The sequence below is a fragment of the Leguminivora glycinivorella genome, chromosome 4, assembly GCF_023078275.1.
Source record: "Leguminivora glycinivorella isolate SPB_JAAS2020 chromosome 4, LegGlyc_1.1, whole genome shotgun sequence".
NCBI lineage: Eukaryota > Metazoa > Arthropoda > Insecta > Lepidoptera > Tortricidae > Leguminivora > Leguminivora glycinivorella.
The window spans coordinates 24,379,500-24,401,439 of NC_062974.1; the positions used below are offsets into that span (position 1 = coordinate 24,379,500).

General features: G+C 36.9%; 3 protein-coding genes and 1 pseudogene across 5 annotated transcripts; 1 reads left to right on the forward strand and 3 right to left on the reverse strand.

The window, feature by feature from the left end:
- Window positions 1-208: 208 nt before the first annotated feature.
- LOC125225810 (spidroin-2-like) lies at window positions 209-995 on the reverse strand. Its single transcript, XM_048129665.1, has 2 exons — window positions 880-995; window positions 209-538 (listed from the first exon to the last, which is right to left on the reverse strand). Exons 1-2 carry the CDS (start codon window positions 938-940, stop codon window positions 261-263), a joined length of 339 nt encoding a protein of 112 aa, XP_047985622.1. The 5' UTR covers window positions 941-995; the 3' UTR covers window positions 209-260.
- Window positions 996-9,231: 8,236 nt separating this feature from the next.
- LOC125225298 lies at window positions 9,232-10,787 on the reverse strand. Of its 3 annotated transcripts, XM_048128942.1 has the most exons (3): window positions 10,719-10,787; window positions 9,822-10,424; window positions 9,232-9,777 (listed from the first exon to the last, which is right to left on the reverse strand). In XM_048128942.1, exons 1-3 carry the CDS (start codon window positions 10,751-10,753, stop codon window positions 9,756-9,758), a joined length of 660 nt encoding a protein of 219 aa, XP_047984899.1. In that variant the 5' UTR covers window positions 10,754-10,787; the 3' UTR covers window positions 9,232-9,755. The 3 variants fall into 3 exon arrangements, with proteins under 3 accessions (XP_047984899.1, XP_047984897.1, XP_047984898.1); XM_048128940.1 differs by having other exon boundaries at window positions 9,232-10,424; XM_048128941.1 differs by having other exon boundaries at window positions 9,232-10,424; window positions 10,715-10,761.
- Window positions 10,788-11,476: 689 nt separating this feature from the next.
- LOC125225296 lies at window positions 11,477-13,809 on the forward strand. Its single transcript, XM_048128937.1, has 2 exons — window positions 11,477-11,529; window positions 12,886-13,809. The coding sequence occupies exons 1-2, from the start codon at window positions 11,519-11,521 to the stop codon at window positions 13,802-13,804; spliced, it is 930 nt and encodes a 309-aa protein (XP_047984894.1). The 5' UTR covers window positions 11,477-11,518; the 3' UTR covers window positions 13,805-13,809.
- A 5,716-nt stretch (window positions 13,810-19,525) lies between these two features.
- On the reverse strand, window positions 19,526-19,623 carry LOC125225885 (annotated as a pseudogene).
- Between the last annotated feature and the right edge of the window lie 2,317 nt (window positions 19,624-21,940).

Sequence of the window (21,940 nt, forward strand, 5' to 3'; positions counted from 1 at the left end):
CACGGCGGATGAAGCGCTACTGACCGCCCAATTGTGCTTAGAACATTTTCAAGCACAATTTGCTGCGGACACATTCTAAGCCGTGATGGTGCATCTAGGTAGTTTAGATCGATGCATGACCGTACCATGCCAACCTGCCACTCCTCATCTTTTCCGTTATAGGCGCAACATTTAAACCGAGAACATTCAAGGTAAAATAAAGCAGATATTGAGCTTTAACGTTTTATTGTAAACCTATTAAAAATACATTATTTCTACCCCTAATCACTTCCCGAAACCCCAGATCCCGCACTAGATTGCGCACTAGACTGCGCCCCACCGCCGCCCCCTCTACTAATACTGATGCTCTTCGATATGCTTATGTTAGTGTTGCCCCTGTTGCCGAATCTCCGACCGAAGCCCGGGCCTCCAAACCCGGGTCCGTAGCCCGGAGGTCCGGGGGGTCCGAAAGGGCGTTGGAACCCGGGTCCGTATGGTCCGCCGCCGAATGCGCCGGCCTGAGCGTTCGCTTGACTGAAGGAACCGCCGAATTGGGGAGCTAAAAGATAAGGAGATAAGTTAGTAATTACTGTTGATTGAAAATTAAGCTGCTTTTTCACTTAGTGTTCTGAACAGTTTTGAGCGAGCATTCGTAAGGCGATCAATAACCTTATTAAATAACATTGGAATTGTTAAATCTTGTCAGCCGTTTAGTTTCGCTCAAAAACTCTTACAAACTGTACTTGCGTAGATAAAAATGAACATTGATTTAAGCATTTTTTCAGTTAGATTCACCTAATATAAAATATTATAAATAATTACTATAATCAGAAAGATTTTTCAATCGAAATATAAATTTTGACTAATTAGGATCATTTGGTAATCAATATGAAAACTTACCTGAATACACTCCAGCCAGACAGACCAGCAAAGCCACACAAATCACTACCAATCGAGCCATCGTAGTTCAATTACTGGCCAATTTCCTATACATAATGCCATATATACCAACACATTCCCACTGACTCGATAAATAAGAATTTTAGCACCAATTCCGTGAAAATCACAGTCTCGGAACATTTTCTACTTTAAAAATAGCCAACTTAAAATTTAAAGTCGCTTGGTTGAGTTTTAGTTTGTTTATAGTCAAATGGGGAATCCTACTACGTGATATTTTCATCGCGGTTTCGTTCAAATATTGGTTTTGCTCCGTTGATTGACCACAAACGATCGGTTGCCATTGGATGACCAATCGATATGTCGGTTCTCGTTTTGACTATTTGTTAACGGGTATATTTCGAAATCGAATAAAACCAGATCCAGATGTAGGAAGTTTATCTTATCTATAAGACTTGTTGAGTATAGTTAATTTCAATGATAGTATTTGTCCACTTCCCAGCCAACTTGCTATAAATATGAATAATGTGATATTTGTATGTACTTAGTACTTACCTAGATAATTACTTACCTCCATTAATCTTCAGCAAAATATATTGGTCAATAAACTGCATTATACTTATTTCAACTTCTGTTGATAACTTTAGATATAGGTATATCATTATACAAATCTCAAATCAAATCTCTTCAGGTTGATACTATCTGAACTAACTACCAAGGTCGTTGTAGACTACAGTTTGAAAGATTTTGTTTACACATCTATTCATACATTATTGTCAACCAATTACAATGAGGAAAACCGTTCAATTGCTTTAGAATTTACGCTGACCGTCGGTATCTTCTCAGAAGCACTTTTAGTTTAATGACCTTTGATTGAAGTTTACTTAGTGACTTATTAGACAAAGGTCATAGTCACGGAGGTCTACAGATTTGCACATAGACATAATTATGTGGAAAACAACAGAAGGTTTTAAACCAAAGATAATAAAATTTCAGTAGAAGTCTGTGTTTTATCAGGATCCAACAAGAATCTTATATACATACTGGATATTTCACGCCGACCAATGAGTTGAAGCCAGGTTCATTCACCTTTACTCCTATGTTCTATCTCATTCCGACACTGTGAAGTATTGCCAGATTAGTTATTAAAAAAAAACGTCTAAAACATTCTTCAATCAAATTGACTTAGTTTTCTTTGTATTATACAAAAAAAAACTCAATCAAAAACCTTATTTCTCCGGTATTTACCTCCTGCGTACTATGGGAACACTAATAATAAAAAAATATGCCCGATATGTCAGAATTGTCAAAAATCATTCACCAATTCAGAGATTTATTTTGCGAAATAAACGTTTTTCGTCGATTTACTTGAGTTATGCGCTATGTATTGCATAGTGAACCATTGTGGAAGTAAATGGAAACCGAAATCCGACGTAAATTTTCACAAGTAAGTACTTATTTTACCAAAATGTTCATAAACCTCACTGGCAATAAATTTTCTTCTATTTTGCTTGTAATCTTGGTTAGTTCTTATCATTATATTGTTTTCATTGTCTCAAATTATATCAAAATTCCCACGAATAGGTTCAGAACGATAAAATATGACCTTTAAAGAAAAAAAATGCTATGTGTGGTTTTACGACTAGGGTGACCAATCTTTTTTCATGCATGGTATTTACTCTTATTGAATGGAGCTAAATCTATCAACTTGGTACGGTTTCTATGTTCATAGTTCATATCACAGTATAATAATACCAAATTTATTGTTTGTGTCTTTACAATTAACATGAATAATATTAAACATTTCAGTGTTCCAAAAGATGAAGGAAGGAGGCAGCATTGGCTGTCGATTGTACCGATAAAAGGAAAGGTTTCAGAGCGTTCGACAATTTGCAGCTTTGCACTTTAAGCCTGAAGATTATGACACAGAAAGAAAAAAAGAAAGATTAAAATCGGTCCAGTAACGACGGAGATATCGTGGAATAAACATTAAATTGAGATACATATATACATGCGAAGAGAATTGAAATACATACGAATTGAGAACCACCTTCCTTGAGATTTGGGGCGGCGCTTAAAAATAAAGATACTGTTTTAAAACGTCCCAGTATTTCATTATTTCCCCATTGACAAATACTTCCCTTATATTTTTGTGGCTATTCCCACTAGTTACCACCAAGTTTTTACCTGTCCTAACTACGGGCATTTTCCCCACATTGTTAATTACCACACCGGGGGTTGGTAACTACTGGGATTAGTTTTCCCAGTAGTTACTACCAAAATATTATTGTGATGGTTTAAAGTGATCGAAACACTAAAATATATATTCCATTGCATGCTTTAATAAACACAGGTGTCAGTTAGTAAAAGACAAAGACTTATGTAACTCCGTATAGACAGATAAAGTCTAAGAAAAAACTTACCTCAAAACCATACAGAAAAAGGTACGGTGAGCTAGATGGCGATACACCTTTGGGGTACACTCAGCTAGATGGCGCTAATATTAATATTTGAAATTTTAACACATATGAAGCTGAGAATATAGTCAAAACGGAGGTTCAAAGGTTTTATTTTAAGCCTGTGTCGAGAGATGTCGGCAGTCTATGCACTTCTTACACATTTTACTTTGACAGTAATTTTCTATAATACTCGATCCTCTTTGGTAAAAGATAAGTTGTATAAGCCTCATGTTGCAACACTCACCACGCTCAGGATTCTATTCTTGAACGGTTCAACCCTAGAATCCATTCGCTAGCTCGTATTTCCATTCCACACTCGCGGTTAAAATACACTTTGCCCCCTTGTATAAGATAACTATTTCCCAGTGGTTACCAGTGTTACCACCCCTAGGTTTGGAGGTGGGGAAAAAAAACAGTAGCTAGTTTACCACTGGTAAAAACTGTATCGTATTTGTGGCGTTCTTAGGAAAAAGTAGGTGCCGGACATCAGTAAGGTCGAGTAACTGCAGAGTGGCATAGAAATGGACCTTATTGACGACTGACAAATTCATTGAGGTATATGTACTACGTACGTACTACGTACATATACCTCAATGAATATACCTCAACAGGTATATGTACCTACGTAGTGCATATACCTCAATGGACAAATTAGTAATTTTTTACCTTTTACTTGAGTTTGTGAGGATGGATGTTCACGTTCGTGATAAAACGGTTGATCGGATTTGATTATTTAATAAATTACAAAATCAATCAGTCGTATAAACGTAATACGTCAAATTCCGCGGGATATCCCTAATGTATGCTTAATCATGGACACCCTAAAGAAAGAGATGCAAGACCGGCGTAACGTAATTCAAGGTCAAATTTTCTGGCTTCAAAGTAATGTTCGGCATGCAACATCCAGTATGTATATAAGATTCTTGGGATCCAAAATATATAAAGAACGTTATTACGTCTCATGAAACATACCATGAAAGAGACTTATAATATAGCACTCCTTTTCTAAGAGAAAAATCCTTGCAATCTGCGAATTTCGGTGTTTACGAACAAAAATTTGATAATGATGATTTTACTCCTTGATTTAATACGATTTGTCAATGTCCGTTTGTCAAATTTGTGACAAATGTCAATATTTGCAGATTTTGCACAATATTAAAAATTAAGTACCTAATTTAATGCAAATAAGTGTAAATGTTCTCTTTTGAGGAAGGAAAGAAGGTTTACCGTGTTAAATTTTTGAAGCACCTAAAATTGTTAATATGGAAAAGCTATCTACAGCGAACGTATGTACAAATGTCACCATTTTTATTATAATTTAAGATAATTTATGGAACATATAATAAGTTGTGCTGTTCCCAGTAAAACTGGCCAAGAGCTTGTAGGCTCATATCAAGTTTGAATTTATTTTATTCGTATGGCGCATTTACATAAACTTTCAAACAATATGTAAGCTAAATTATAAGTCCACATTCAGGGTCCCAAGCCACGAGATTGCGTCAGGTGTTAATTTAAACAGGTCTTCCGGAGGGCCTGGGAAAGCAAGCAGAGGGCAGCGCTAATGTGCTCAATGGTTTGAGCCTCTTCACCACTTTCGCAGAGCGCAGAGTCCCGCCAACCCCATTTATGGCGGAAGTAATTACAGCGCCCGTGACCAGTCCTCAGTCTGTTCACTCAACACCAGAGTTTTCGTGGCAAGTCAAAACCACCTGGTTTCGCTATGGGATCCATGGTTGAATAATTGGCCGTCAGTAACAAATATCATTCTAAAAGAAGGCTTTTACCATCTTTTACCACTGTCATCCAATCAATCTTAGGACTGAACAGAAATTTGTAATATTAGGATGGTTGTAGTGAAACGATTTTAATCTACCGTTTATTATTACTGCCATGCAACTGGGTGGGAGGTACCAACATTTCATCCTCCTCACATAGATAGTTGGCAGTTCTAAAAACTGTGCGTTTCTCCAGAAACTTCCTGCCTCGCTCGCACAGCGAAACTGTTGACAGAATTGGGTAAGTCCGTTGCCGAATGGCACAAACGCTCACGAAACGAAACGCTCGTAGATATCTATCTCTATCGCTCGTGCGTATTGGCGCGACGAGCCAGACTACCTTTCGCAGCGTTTCGTTTTCGTTTCACGTCGCAGAAATTCCAATCGGCTACAGCATCTGTTACCTTTTGAGTTCCATTGATATCATAAAAGAACTTTTTTGGATATTTTCAAAATTTTATTGACTGGGTCGCGAAACGAAATCGAAACGCCGCAGAAAGGTAGTCTGGCTTTGTCGCGCCAATACGCAAGAGCGATAAAGATAGATAGCTACGAAAGAGATATTATCGTGAGCGTTTCGCGAGCGCTTGTGCATTCGGTTACGCACACAGGGTAATGTTCTGGGGCCACCCCTTTTTCTTTTTCACATTGACTTTTTATTCTTTCTTTTCATGGATGCCCAATTGCCCAGGCATTAAGCCTTGAATTTATTACTTTTTTAGGAGGCGATGGCCAATGCTAGCAGTCCAGACCTTGTTTGCGGGCTGTTTATTCCTCGTAGCCGTGTTCTCGGCGAAACCTGTATTTCTCACGCCGTTACAGGATGCGCCGCAAGCGACTTTGACCGCTGACGATATTATGATGTCGCTCAATGCTGGCACACAGGTAATTTAGACATTATTTCTTTCGATCTGTCCAGCCGGTCTACCGAATTACAATTGCTGACGTTTGACGCCGATCGCAACGTAGTCTGGCTCTTGTGACAATGCGCAAGAGCGATAGAAATTGCTATTATCTACTATAACGACATCATCGTTCCCCATCGACCCAGTCGCTGGGCTCTAGCTAGATGTATGTCGTTTTGTGCAACCGCAAATATCTATCTCTCTTTTCTTCCATATCCGTTTACATGGCTTCCACTAGCCACAACTACAAGCTTACTCACCTGTAAATTGCTTGCAGTAGCTATGGCTACATAGCAGAGTATTGAAATTGATAAATTTTATGGCGAAGCAAATTTAGAGCTCCTTTTATGAAAATCCAAATCACGTGAGTAGGTAGGTATAGTACGTAGGTATTATAATATCGTTTAGCTTAACTCATGGCTGTATTGGAAGCCTTCCTGGCGACGCTGCAATGATGTTACAGTTTTGTCTGTTTTGATGCAGCTGGGTTACGCGCCCGACAAGGAGCCCTACAGTGCTATCATGGCGAAAGTGGCTGAGAAACTGCATAAAGGTAATCTATCTATAGTTTTCTCTATATAGGTATTCTAACTTAACTTGCGGTCTGACGAAAAAGTGTGGATCTATAACGTTTTTAACAATGGCGTGGCGTACATAGAACTCGATTCTGCCGGCTTTCCTTCTCCAGACAATTTAATAGTGTATCCGATACTACAAAATGGGAACCAAGATTACCTGCAATGGGAACCGGCTACAAAATGGGAATCAAGATTCCCGGTTTGTAGCCGGTTACGAAATGTTGTCTACCAAACGGTACTAAAGGACAAGTATTGAGTCACTTTTTGTATGAGAACAGTAAGTGTTGCCATAATAAATACGATTACTTCCATTTCCATATTTTGCCGAGCTGCAGTTTGAAATTAAAAAACCGGCCAAGAGCGTGTCGGGCCACGCTCAGTGTAGGGTTCCGTAGTTTTCCGTATTTTTCTCAAAAACTACTGAACCTATCAAGTTCAAAACAATTTTCCTAGAAAGTTTTTATAAAGATCTACTATTGTGATTTTTTTCATATTTTTTGAACATAGGGTTCAAAAGTTAGAGGGGGGGGGGGACGCACTTTTTTTTCTTTTAGAAGCGATTATTTCCGAAAATATTAATATTATCAAAAAACGATCTTAGTAAACCCTTCTTCATTTTTTAAAACCTATCCAACAATATATCACACATTGGGGTTGGAATGAAAAAAAATATCCGCCCCCACTTTACATGTAGGGGGGGTACCCTAATAAAACATTTTTTTCCATTTTTTATTTTTGCACTTTGTTGGCGTGATTGATATACATATTGGTACCAAATTTCAGCTTTCTAGTGCTTACGGTTACTGAGATTATCCGCGGACGGACGGACGGACGGACGGACGGACGGACGGACAGACAGACATGGCGAAACTATAAGGGTTCCTAGTTGACTACGGAACCCTAAAAACTGTTTAATTTCAGAGTTCTTGACTGGTTCCTCTGAAGAAGAGTTAAATGAGAAATTGTATGAAAAGTCAAAAGGTCATGTGTTGAAACACCACATTATTTGGGTCGTATGGAAAGAAAAGGTAACTACCTAGACCTATACATATACAATAGACGAGACGACTAAAAAACTAATTAATATTTTTCTTTTTTCTCGTAAACGAAAAATGACGACGGTATCACAGTGCGTGCGCCTAGTTACAATTTTTACTTAGAAGTGACGTCACAAGCCCCCACTCCGGAACTTTGATTCCTATATCTTTGTAGTTAGGAAAAACGAAAAATATGTGTTCAGTATTTTAGGACGATCTAACTGACGGACTAAACAGAATGCCATTTTTTTATGTAGTCGTGATCCCTATTACATAATGTTGATAAGCAGATCGATCGGCGCAAAACTAAGATATTTTCATCAGGGATTCCACTCTTGTTAGTTTTCTGATCTGTTAGCGCCTTTTGATTAAAAGGAGCAAACTTATAAATTGAATTGATCGAGACACGCAGTATCTTCATTTATAAAGGAGCAGTATTGCTCGTACATAATTGAATAACAACACCTCCAATTGTGTCCTAATAGGTACAATTATACAAGAAAAAATACCGGTTAGATGGCGACACTGATTACAGTTCCATAGTTCACCCGTTATTTTGTGGCGGGCACTGTCAAAGTAATCTACAGAAGTTCTATTATAAGGTTTACTTACATTATTAGCTCCCTTGTGTTGAGAGTTTACCGTCAAAAGGTTTAAAAATAACTTAATAATCTCTATTAGTCATGTGTCAGCTAAGTATTTTTTCAGTACAAAATGGTGCTTTTTGCCCGTACTGCGTAAAGTGGTTCATTTATCAGGTCGAAACTTGAGAAAGCCATCTGTACTGAAAAACGTCGTACGATACACGTGCGGAAAGGAAATTCGTAACTCGTGTCAATTGAAAACACTCCTTTCGGTCGTGTTTTATTAATTTACCCCCACTCGTTTCGAACCTACTCTTTTCCGCACTATTTTTTGTCTCAGGAGCACAATACTTGGAAGTTCAGCATCCGTTCCACAGAACTAGCGCACTTGGCTCAAATGAACTACACGGTGACAAGGACGCTGCCGCACAACAGGCACCTCCTGACCGGCTTCCTGGCGGTGCAGCTGGCCGTTTCTGAAGAAATACTGGCTGCCGAAAGCCAGATCAATCTGAGGCACAAGGTATGTTGAACCACAGAATATACACCCTGTTTTTATTATTGAATTCCGTTAACTTTAAGGAAAGGTTCTTTAGATCAAATACATATCGAGTTATTAAAAAAAAAAATAGTGAACAAGTGTGTGAAAGCCTTTACCATTCTAAATTTGTTTTGACCTGCCTAAATCACTTGACACTTACTTGAATATAATTGTTAAAAGGTCTCTTACCTAATAAATTTAATATGTATAACTCCATTAAATAAAAGATAATAGGATGGGTTATTAACCTCTCGTAGTTAACGACTAACGTATAAACTATTTTAGAAGGCTCAATGATCCAAAGTGAATTTTGACTTACCTAAATACCTAGTAGTTCGGCTGTCGCCAGTGATCCTGTGCAGCCTGGTTGATCTAATATGTATAACTCCATATAAGATCACTAAATCTCCGATATGTAGTCTTAGCTCAATGAAAAAGTGAATTTGACTTCCGAAATGAGAGACCTGTCGTATTGCAGATGCTGTCAGTATAAATTTATTTCAGAAAATCATTAAGTAAGAAACACAATATAACTTAAATTATAAACTGAAATAAATGAAACATAAAAAAGTGACCAAAGACTCCGGTTGCCCACGGCTGGAGTCGAACCAGCGATGGGTCCCGGAGAGTCAGGTCGAATTTTCCTAAACTTTTAAAAAGGAAAACTTTGTTTCACTTTCTCTAGAAAACAAATAGCACCTTAGCAAACTTTTCTGATTAATAATTAAAATCACAGTTTTTAGTATAAAAAATATCGGCTTTCTTTTGATTACTGGACTCCTAATAGTCCTAATAAGCTGATGTGCACTTGTTCCAATATTATGTTTTGTTTGAAATAATGGCCATTACTAAATCGGGCATATTGTTTTCACATGCAAATTCAACAAGACGTTCAATATTTTCCTCTTTCAGTGTTCTGGCCACCTTTGCAATGCAATCATTCCTCAGTTTTTCCATCAGGTAGCAGGACGCGATCAGCAGCAAAGGTTCTAGACCCTCTTCAGGCAAAATCTCTAAGTACATATAAGCCTTCAGGTGATTAAGGGTTTCCACAGAAGCCTTGTCTATTTTCATGCAGCCGTTTTTTGTTTCTTCCCATTTTCCATCCCGCAGCATGGTCTTTGCCATATCGTTGTGCGCCAATAGGACTGATTTGTGAATAGGCACATTGCCGTCTGTTCCTTGCAGTTGGAAATCCGTGAACTCCTCATCCAGATAGAGGAGATTGGTCACTGGTGAGGCTGTAGGCATTGTGGCCGATTTGGGTACTAATTGCGCTTCAATATTCACTTCAAACATGTAGGTCAACATGTTATCCCTTATATACCCACGCTCATCATCATATGAAAAGCAGAGTATAGTCGTATCGGCTGTTTTTAAATGAATCAAGAGTTCTAACCATTCATCAGAGCAATAGAACTCTCCTGGATTTTCGCCACAAGTGATCTTTACAGGAGGAAATATAGTTTTCGCTAGTTCATTCCTCTTCATCTGCATGGCCATTTTAAGAGATAAACTGTAGTTAGAAGGTTTGAATACCATTTTTATTTGTGCCAAGTTACGACACACGAGAATAGGCTCTGTTTCAATATCATCCTTGTCAGTAGCCAGCTTCGTGACGCAATAAATTAGTCTTAATTTTGGACCACTCTCCTCTTTCTTCACCGTACTGCAAATTAAACAATGGAGAAATTAAACTCTATTATATCTAATGAGAACAGCTGGGGTCTTGATTGCATAGCCATCAGAAACTAAGGTTTTTAGAGAAATTACAAGAAAAATGGATAAAACAGAACTGATAACAGACACAATAAATACAAATTTCTTGACGTTATTATTCTACAATCCTACACACACACTAACACACGTTACAATTATTCTAGACGAGATTTGAGGACAAGGAAGGCTGATCTCAATTAAATGGGAACAGGTATAGTAGTAAAAAGAATCAGTAGGTACTTACTATTTTTTCACTGTGTTATACATTGGGAAAGCCATTTTAACTACCTAGTTTAAGAAAATAATTGTTGACAAAATGAAGCTAAACGGATAATAACTGCAGCTAATCTTATATATTCGATAAGATAAAATGTATTACCGAAGATAATATTACTCCGTATAAGATACATGATTTAATTTAATTGTGATGGTATTTGGACCTTATGTTGTCTGAAAATAAACGGATTTATTATTATGATATTAAATTTATGATTTTATAACTTCTATGTACTTAATCTCATTTTACGGTCCGCTCGTTGTTGAGACTTGAAGGACCTGAAATACAAAAATAGCGGCTCAGAAATGTTATGAAATATGAAGCTAGATTATGTGCGGAAAGATGACATTTTTGAGTTCCAATACATTCTATAAATCTTCTACACATAATGCTAACAAAAATAACATTAACCTTTATAATTTCGCTGAGCCCAAAAAAAATTGTAAAAAAAATAATAGCTATACTCTGTCAACCAAGTTTGTCAGTAAATAAGCACAAAGAAAACTATATGCAGCTTTTCGTGCTAGAAAAAGGAATTGTTTTCTTAGTTCTTAAACAAAATAATAGCTATATTTTAATATCTACAAGTAATCCTTTTTGCTTATCAACGTTCAAAATTGGAAACTAAAATTATACTGGCTGGTAACAGAAAAAAAAATTCAAACATTCTATCATAATTGTCATAAAGACGGAACGTCAAATAAAAAAGTTTTAAGTTATAAGTGCTCCTTCGTAAATAAATAAGGAAAAAATAGTACAAACTCAACATGCAGAAATAGTAAGTAAAGTTCAACTAAGCATCTATTGTACCTACCAATCGTACAAGCGCGGAGCATCAGGGGGGTACGTGGTGCCAACCTACCAATCGTGACCCCCCCCCCCCTGGATCCGCGCATGCAATCGTACCTCGTCATTATCACCTTGCCTTTGTCCTATTTATTTTTTGGTCGGCGCAGAATGTTTTCTTCTTCCGTGGGCCATGTTTTTCAAATTTGTCCACTCCACTTTTTTGTATTTGGAATTTTTTATGTGGTTTCCACTCAGAATCGCTAAATCTTTCAAACCTAATACTTAGGAGTAAAAAAGTGTCCCAAGGTTTTTTCATAGGTACATTTTGTACGGCGGTAACGGAATGGAAGGTTTGAAAAATGTTTGGAAATCTTAGGAATTTTTTTTCTCCTAGCAGGATCAAAAGGCCTCGCGATTCTGTGTATGAATCGCGTAAAAATAACCATGTTACAAAAAAAGTGGGGTGGACAACTTTGAAAAAAAAAAAATGGCCCACTTCTCAACACCCGTCATTAACTTTAGTTTCATATCATGTCGCTCACAGTTCATCCACCCTTTTTTCGGTTTTCCTCTCCCGTTTATTCCTTAGATATTTATTTGCAATACCTTTCTCGTCACATGATTTTTATGCTCCTCATTAACATGCCCATACCACGCTAAACGATTCGCTGTTACTATTTAACCCCCGACGCAAAAACGACGGGCTGTTATAAGTTTGACGTGTCTAATTGTCTGTCTGTGTGTGTGTGTGTCTGTCTGTCTGTGACACCGTAGCTCCCGAACGGATGAACCGATTTAGATTTAGTTTTTTTGAGTGAAAGCTGAATTAGTCAGAAGCCATGTTTCATGAAAATCGGTCTACTATGTCGGGGTTTTTTTTTTCAATATTTTAATTTTTATCCATTTTTATCCTCCGCATAACATGCTCATACCACGCTTATTCGCTGTTACTTTTTCTACTATAAGTGCTTTCAGACTTCCTGGTATACTATTTATTTATTTTGTTATCAGTCAATCTGTGTAGAATGACCTATAATTTATTTATTTAGGCACTGGTCCCACCGCGAGCTAGTAAGCTATGAGCTATCGGCTATAAAAAACGAACAAAAAAATCACTCCCGTGTAAATAAAAGAGACAGCGAGCGATTTGTAGCTCATAGCTCGGCTACGAATTATAACTCGCCCGCGCTATCGTCGCGTCTCTTTTATTTACACGGGCGCGACTATTTTTTGTTCGTTTTTATAGCCGATAGCTCAAAGCTTACTATCTCGCGGTGGGACCAGTGCCTTAGGTATTGGACAGATGTAACACGATCCCGATTCTATTGCTTTATTCAATTTGCAGCACTGTGAAGAAATTTCAGCGAGGTTCGACATTGAAACTAATATTTTCTGTAGTAAGACCGAAATCTGATTACGCTGATATTGTCACAGAAAAGATTAACCTTGATGATTTGGCCGAAGTGATTGTGATATTCAAGAATTCCAATAATTCCAATACTTCCAATCCTAGTACAGATCTTCATATTAGTATGAAGATTAAGAAAAAGGAGCGAGCCAGAAACTTCATACTTCCCATTAAAATTGTTTGCGATGAATTTCAAGAACAATTGTTTTGTTCTGACATTTGGGTGGAAAACCGGATTAAAGTAAAATCACATGATGTTAGTTTTGCATTAAATGGGTTTTCATCCAGCGGATATAATAAACAAGAGACTGTGTTGCTGTATTGTTTTGAAATAAATTTTACTATTCAAGCCAAACCCGCGACGATGCCTATAGGGTCAATTTTGACTAATGAACTCTACTTGGACGAGGAGTTTACAGACTTCGAACTGCAAGGGACAGATGGCGCTGTGGCTGTTCACAGATCAATTCTGCTCGCTCACAGTGACATGGCTAAGACTATGCTGCGCAGAGTAGAATGGAAGGAAAGCAAAAATGGCTGCATGCAAATAGATGGAGCTACTAAAAACACCTTGGATCACCTGAAGGCCTACATGTACTTAGGGATTCTACCTGAAGAGAGCCTTGAGCCGTTATTGTTGATTGCTCAATGTTATCTTTTAGATAAATTGAAAACCGATTGTATCTCTAAACTTGTAAGTACAGTGAAACCGCAAGATATTGCTGGTGTCGTCAAATTTGCTTGCGAGAATAATATGCCTGATCTGATGACAGCCATATTGTTTGAAACGCCAGACAATATTGTTACAAGTGCATATCGGGTAGAGATTGAAAGTAGAATACTAAATAATAACTGATTGATTGATTGATTATTTTAAACGGATATTTATTATTACTCAATTATAGATTTTTTTTCAATATTTTGTTTCAAGTTTTAAATTGTTTTTTTTTGCCGTCAATTGGTCACAAGGTGCAGTCTGACCAAAAAGAAAAGAAATTAAAAAGTGGCAACATTCTAGTGTCATCCCTTTCAAATCAATATGTGTGAGAAAACGGGACGACACTAGGATGTTGCCACTTTTTAGTCAGACTGTTTGGAATTTTTCACACCGACCTGAAATGTATATGACAGCAACAGAGCTATAATAGCACTTATGTTTTACATCCCATATCTACATAGTTACTTACCACAGTTTTTTTTTATGTGAAATTAAATTGAACTTTTTTTTAAGAAGCTCCAATGCGTAAGCTACTGCTACTGCTATTATAAGATTTATTAAATTAAATACCTATAAGTAGTTCATTATTACAAGTGTAATTTCTTACCAATTTTGTTAAGTGTCCTTATTCTTTAATAAACGAGACAATCTTGATAATGGTATTTTTAATTTAAAATCATTCTTATTTACGTACCTACCGGAGAGTTTGCTCAGTATTTTTTCAATTAAGTAATAACTTAGGTACTTTAAGTTTTATAGGCTTTAATATAATGGTAAGTGATTGATATGGTAACGACCATTCATAAGTATTTTTTGTGTGAAAAGTTTTACTACTACCATTAGAAAGGTACTACCTACTATCGAACCAACTGATTCATGACTTTGATTTATCGTTTGATTCTATACCTATTTTTAATTAGCCGGAATTATTGTAAACAAAAGTGTGGCCGGTGCTATAAAAAATTTGCACCATTCGAGGTATTAAAATTGCCGATATTTTACAGGTTTAATAAAAATCTTTACATATTCCATTACACAAATAATGACTCTTTTTAAACGAAAATAAATTGAAACACTAAACGTTTTGGTATATTTATTGAAATTAAAAAGCCGTTTTTGTCGGGTAGTTTGTATATTGCACTGGTATTACTGTGGAAATGTACCTGGGTGACCAAGAAGCGGGCCGCTAAACATTATTTTTTAGCAACTTTTGAGACTAGGTGGCAGTGATTTTTAATTACTAATTAAAACCGTCTTCTTCAAATGCGATGGTAGTAATAAGGTGGTTATAAATTAAATTATTGGTTTTGTGAGTATCTGATATGACAGGACATCGTCTATTTTGGACCGATTTCTATATTGACTTGCATGGGATCATAACATAATATAACAGTCATTGTGTTCGATCGCTTCACGATTTTTAAGTATGTAATAGAGTGATCGTTAATATAGGTAATTCCACGAAGGTTGAAGTGAATGATAACACACACACGTAAATGTAGATTAGTACTGATTGCAAAAAAATTAATGAATGAAATGAGTGAGTGAATGTAAAAAAAAACGATTAATATATTTTTGAAAAAAATTATTATTTATTGATATACTTATCATTAATGGTATTAAAAGCAGTAAAACATAACGAACAAATCCTTTTATAAACCACCGTCACTTGGCATATCTTCATCTGATTCGTTAGGATTGATTATAAGGTTTTGGTTTTCGGTTAAATCATCTACAATACAATACAATACAAATACTCTTTATTGCACACCTCAATACACGAAACAACATATCATAGGTTCTCTTTCCCTATATTTCTTCGTTTTCTTGGGTTTTTCTGAAAATACTGTGAAACGTTTCTTTATCTGCTTTTCTTCGTTTAATTTTCTCATGACGCTATTAAATGTGAACTCAGTATTACTAGCTGGAAGTCGCGGTGGCACGAATAAAATTTTGCTACGGACAAACGATATTATTTTATTAATAGTTATTTGTTATACAAGGGGGCAAAGTTGTATTTTAACGCTGAGTGTGGAATTGAAAAACGAGCAAGTGAAAGGATTCTATAGTTGAACCACGAGCGAAGCGAGTGGTTCGAGAATAGAATCCTGAACTTGCGAGATTTTTAACACACGAGAAGTAAAATATATTTGCACCCGAGTGTAACACAAAACTTTTCCCCTCACTATAGCAAGGAAACTACAACGCAAAAAAATGCGTTTATCACTGCTTCCAGTAGCTCCACAGGTGGTAAATCATCTTTTCTCAAACATGGTATGAAATATTGATGTTATGTGCCTTATAATTGGTAGCGAAGTATGACGTTGCAGGTGCGGCTAGGACGATTGATAGATAATGGAATTTCATACAAACCTTGCAGGCCAAGGCCGGCAAAGTCTTCTTTTTAACCGACTTCAAAAAAGGAGGAGGTTCTCAATTCGACTGAATTTTTTTTTTTTTTTGTATGTATGTTACTCGATATCTCCGAGAATTGTGGACCGATTTTCAAAATTTTTTTTTGGATCGAACGGGTATAACCCCGAGATGGTCCCATTGGCACCAAGTCGGGGTCTGACGATGGGATCTTGGAGAAATCGAGGGAACTCTTCAAATGTTATAGGCACATGTAATGTTTTTAATGTATTTTTCAAAGGTACACCAGTATTTACGCCTGATGGTAATAATAGCAGCGTTTTACCTTACAATAAAACGCATATTAAGCGAAGTACCTTATTTGAAGCCTATTTTATTATATTTGAGAGAGCAATCCTGTTAACAGATGACGTAGCGGTTCACATATTAGCTGACAGTAGTCGCCATTATCCCCACCACCAGTTTTACCCTTCCAGTTTTATCCCCTCACCACCGGGCGGTGGCGCCTACGGGCGCCGTTTGCCTCATTGGTTCTCAAATTATAACCAAAACAAAGTTGCAATAAGTGTACAATTTACTAAAAAGGTTGCAATAATTATTTTAATTATGTACATTTTAAATAAAAACAGGGACATATCAGTATACATTGGAGTGTATAGGTGTTGGATTTTGCAACCTGAATGGTGAAGGTGATAAAATACATTAGTGAGTTAAACCTACCCTCCATGGGTGTAATAAAAGTAAAGTGGTGTATTGCAACGGAGTACTTTAGCCACTGGCGGCCTAAAAACTATAGGCTTCAAATAAGGTACTTCGCTTAATATGCGTTTTATTGTAAGGTAAAACGCTGCTATTAAGCTTCCTACCGTTATTTGAAGCCTATTTTATTATATTTGAGACCTGTCTGTGACCGCCTGGTGGCCAGCATAACGCCAATGTGATTAATTCCTCATCATTAGTGAAACTGGTGGAAACAACTAGTGCACTTAATAATCTGCGTGTGTGGGTGAATCATTTCAATTCAACCAACTAAGTGGAATCTGCAGTGATACATGTTACTATTTTTGTGAATACTGTATTTTTAATAAATCATTGTGAATCAAGTTATAAGATTAAATCTTATTTCTAAAAGCGAGTTCATATTTTTATTTCATTTCACCCATCAAATCATAATTTTCGGTATTGTCTGTTTCTATTAATTTCAGGATCCTTTATCATTATGTATCGATCTACTTCGCAAAAAGAAAGTGAAATCTTGTTGAGGCATTACAAGCCACAATGCTATTTGTCTTTATCACAGCAAAGCATATATGTTAGATCTATAGATCTCAGTATAACTAAGGCATAATACTGTTTAGGTTACGTCACAGACACAAAATTATCTTCATGGCTTATTCCTTTGTATTAATATTTATTTGAAAGTTCTTATAGTCTTTATGAGGAATCAAGTGCACTTATACAATATTTTACAAAAACAACGGGATCTCCCTTGAAGATATATAAAATCGACTACAATATTTCCTTACTTTGTTAGCATATAATGGCTAAACAATGTCAAGTGTGTACGTACAAATTTGAACAAAGGTGATCATTGCGTGATGTCACAGTATGTACATGCATTGTATTTCCAGGCCGATTTAAGTTGGCATATACGAACAAAAGACGAATTTCATGTGCCCACCTAAAGGTGAATAATAGTAGTATACAGAGCGCAGCTATTTAGGCAATAAATTATCTTTTAATTTATAAGATTTTCGTTTCAGTCCATTTTTAATATGTACCACCCTATAAGTGGTTTCATTTTGTTGTACATATACGTATTTGCAATTAGATATGGTAAGCAGCACTACCTTTGCTAATAAGTTGTAGTATAGCTAGAAAAACACTGGTTTTCACTTATCATTTTAATATATAAGTACCAACTATATCTGCTGGATACCCATTATGGTAAGATAAATAAATAACTTGGACTGTAGGCCTAACTGAAGTTTTAGTTATATTTGAAACAAGACTAAAAATAGTTCCAAAATAGATTTTAGCATTGATTTGGCCCCATAAATTAGTTATGTCACAGGCGCATAGCTCTAATATTAGTACATTTTATGTATTTTAGACGAGTAGCCAAGCAAGACACTAAATAATTCATAACTTATTTTTGTCAAAAACAAGGGAAGAATGTAGGCAGACTCGGCGATCAGTTCTTGTTGAACATTGGTAATATTCTTGCAGCAATAACCTTCGCGGTTATTTGCCTGAATGAAGCTCCCAGAATAATTAGTGTTTGATACTAAAAATCTTAAAGAGACGTCTTTTAGCGTTAGGAGCAGATTCAAGCTAATGAAGAGGTACATGTTGTATGTACATTCTTCTAACGTCACATTTAGGATTACGGTGCATCCCTTTTCTTGAAAAGAACTTTGGCCTCCTTCTTACCCAGAGAGCGGGTTTCGGTGGGATGTTAGACAAGTTGTCTAGGAAATCTAGAAGGTTCTTGATTTGGAATCGATATCAATCATTTGATTTAAAAGCCTTGTATAGCATGGCTTATTGTCGTTCGGACAGGTACCGTACAGATAAATTTTATTCATCTCTGATCATATCATACCCTATGTGGGTCATAGGTATTTACATACGGTAAACATCCAAATTGTTCTTATATATATTATACGTGGAAGGTTAAAGAATTCCAACGTTATATTCACATACAGCGGGGTACAACCTTATATATTATTATGTCCACAGAAGGAAGTGAAGTGTCTAACTCATAGGAAATTAATAAAGGGTTAAAGATCTGAGTCTTTGATGATGTGAATTTGATAGTCAACACAAATTGTCAGGTTTTTGCAAGCCAATTACTCAGTTCCAGTATAGATTACCACAATCTTAGATATAGGAACAATTTGGTTATTTACCACTTTTACCAGGCAAGCTGGATTACGAAGATTACACCCACTAATCCAACCTTTATTTAATAAGGAACTAGGCTCATCCCGTTCCACGTGACTTGTATTCAAAGTCATTGATTTGGTGCTGGCACAGAATATATAAAAGTACAAGTACAGAAGGCTCACTGTCAACAATCTGTCAATGGACTGCATACGACATTGAGTTCTATTGCGGAGCGACAAGGTCGTCAAACTTTATGAGCCGCGAACTCGCGGCCGCCGGAATGTATGGAAGAAATGCGGAGTGAGCCGCCCCTGGTGCTGGTTTCAGCGCTAGTGCGAGCTTCACGCTGCTAGCGGAGCCGGCAATACATATGTGGTTGAAAAGAGCCATTGACCGGTAAGTTCGCTTAGCTAGTCGCTGGCGGCTGAATAGGTTAGGTTAGGTTAGATATTTCATGAATATGATGATTTGTATTTGAAATGTATATTTACTTAATAGCATGCGTTTTCGTGGTAGTAGCCCGATACGCAATAATACACAGTATATGACTTGTGGTTGCTTTGCGGAAGCATATATTTATGTTATTGTAATATGGCCAGACGCTTAATTAACCACTTTGCGGGTCTTCCCTACGCAGGGGCTATGCTAATATTCTGTCATTCCAATTTAAGTATATGTACTGCCGAAGCAAATACTACTTGCATTATCAAAGCACTTGTTTAGCGATATGTAACAGGCTAATACATATGTTTTATCATATCTTGCTTACCTACTTAAACCCTGCAAAACCAGTTTAAGAATGCTGTTTACATTAATTTAAGAATATCCGGTTCCTGATAGTTCTAGCAGAGAGCTGAGTTGTAAGTTTAACACGCCCTGCGGAGGCTATAGCCGTGACGGCCAAAATCTCTTCAGAGATTATGTTTCGTTGGCTGAATATTCACAATATATTCATAACATTCACACGCCTTACGCAGGCAAATTATGAATATTATGGAATGGCAGATAAAATTTTATAAAAAGGCAAGTTCTATGATCACGCTCACAGAAATGAATATACACTAGAAGAAGCAAATGTATCTACTTCGCGTGTCCGAACTCAGTGGCAGCCACTGAGATGGCCATTTCTAATGACAGTCCACATACGTCAGCTGTTGCAGCCGCACGTAAGAAAAAAAATACAAAATGCCTCATTGCATGATAATTAACTGCACCAGCCCAAATATTTCCAGCGCACAATAACAAAAACATATTTCCCATCACACGTAAGTAATTTTTAAATAATATTGTGCGTGAATTCATTTTTAATCATTTTTTCCGTATTTTTATTTATGCGTCCAAGGATGTACCTAAGTAACTATAGAATTACGTTACAAACCGGCGTTTACATTGTATTGCTGCGTTTGCTTTAAGCGTTTGATCGACCATGTGTGTTAAAGAGATGATGAATATGAGACTAGCGATACTCTCGCGTATCGCTTCGACTTCGTAGTACAGCCCATTTCTCATTCGTCCGTCAAATTTAGCGACTAGTGTTGTTCGTTCTACAATAAATAACAATAATCGTTTGTAATCGATAATCGAACAGACGAATGATAAACACTATTGTCTATTACAAAACACAATTTAGTAGTTATTAATAAAAATATACTCGTGTTCTAATTTTAATAAAATAGTTACGTATTTGTTTTACAAGGAGCAAAGTTGTTGTTTAACCACACGTGCCAATATTGATACTCGAGCAAGCGAAACATTCCAATATTAAACCGCGAAGTGGTGGTTCGAGAAGTGGAATCTTGAGCGTTGTGAGGGTTTCAAGGCACGAAGGTTGAACAAACTTTGCCACCGAGTAAAACACAATTATTTTTCACTACACCAACACGAATTGAATCGAATTACTCACTATGAAATATCAAATTACTTAAATAAAATCCATAAATTTATTCAATATGTATGATTCAAAATTATCATTTACATATTAGTAAATTCTACCAGCTAGCTTATGACATCAAGTTACATTTTTTTTTAAATACTTTGCACTCTTGTGGATAAAATGAAATTTTTGCTATCAGTTTTCAAATAATCAAGAGTTTTTATCAGTTGGTGTGGTGAAAATATTATAATTTTAATCATATACAACATAAGTATAACGTTTAAAAACACTCTTTCTTATAGTTTCCCACATGATCCGGTCGTAAAAGAAAAATGGATTGCAGCCACGGGAAGGAAAAACTGGTTTTTCATGACGTATTCGGCTAGCTTTTCTTTTGGCTTCAAAAATGTCTTCCCTGGTTTTCTTTTGAGACTTTGCTGTTTCCATAGCCTACAAAAAGTTAAATATGATTCTGCTTGCTTACAAAGTTAAAACTGATACTGTATAGGTACCTAACCTATAATAATAATAATAATTAATAAATTTACAACTTTCTGAGACGATGTCGTTCAGATCTATCTCTGAATCAGAAACCTATAAGTACCTTGGTATGTCACAGTCGTTGGGTATTGAGGATGTTGGCATTAGACGGTCGGTGAAGGAGCGCTTTTTCAGTCGGCTCACAAAAGTCCTTAACAGTCTTTTGTCAGGAGGCAATAAAGTGCGCGCCTTTAACGCCTGGGTAATGCCTCTACTCACATACTCCTTTGGCATACTAAGGTGGACCCAGACCGAGCTGGACGCCCTGGATCGGAGGGTCCGGTCACTGCTTACCACACACCGTATGTTACACCCGCGCTCGTCTGTTATGAGATTGTACATCCCACGGAAGTGCGGAGGTCGAGGCTTCCTAAACGCCAAAAATCTCCACAACCGTGAGGTGTACAATCTCAGGAATTACTTCCTTAACAACGAGTGTGGGATGCATCGTGATGTGGTGGCAGTGGACGGAAACCTCACGCCGCTCTCCTTGGCGAAAGAGAACTGGCGCAAACCTGTGGTACTAAGTACTGCGGACCGCAAGGCGGTATGGGAGAGCAAGCAGCTACACGGGCGGTTCTACAAGGCCCTCACGGGAC

What these genes read in the sequence shown, in the direction of transcription:
- LOC125225298 (XM_048128940.1), bottom strand. Translation starts at nt 10,753, where the DNA reads ATGGCTTTCCCAATGTATAACACAGTGAAAAAATA. An exon ending in TATAACACAGTGAAAAAATA is followed by an intron (nt 10,425 to 10,718) that starts GTAAGTACCTAC and finishes TTTAATTTGCAG; the next exon opens with TACGGTGAAGAAAGAGGAGA.
- LOC125225810 (XM_048129665.1), bottom strand. Translation starts at nt 940, where the DNA reads ATGGCTCGATTGGTAGTGATTTGTGTGGCTTTGCTGGTCTGTCTGGCT. An exon ending in TCTGGCTGGAGTGTATTCAG is followed by an intron (nt 539 to 879) that starts GTAAGTTTTCAT and finishes CTTATCTTTTAG; the next exon opens with CTCCCCAATTCGGCGGTTCC.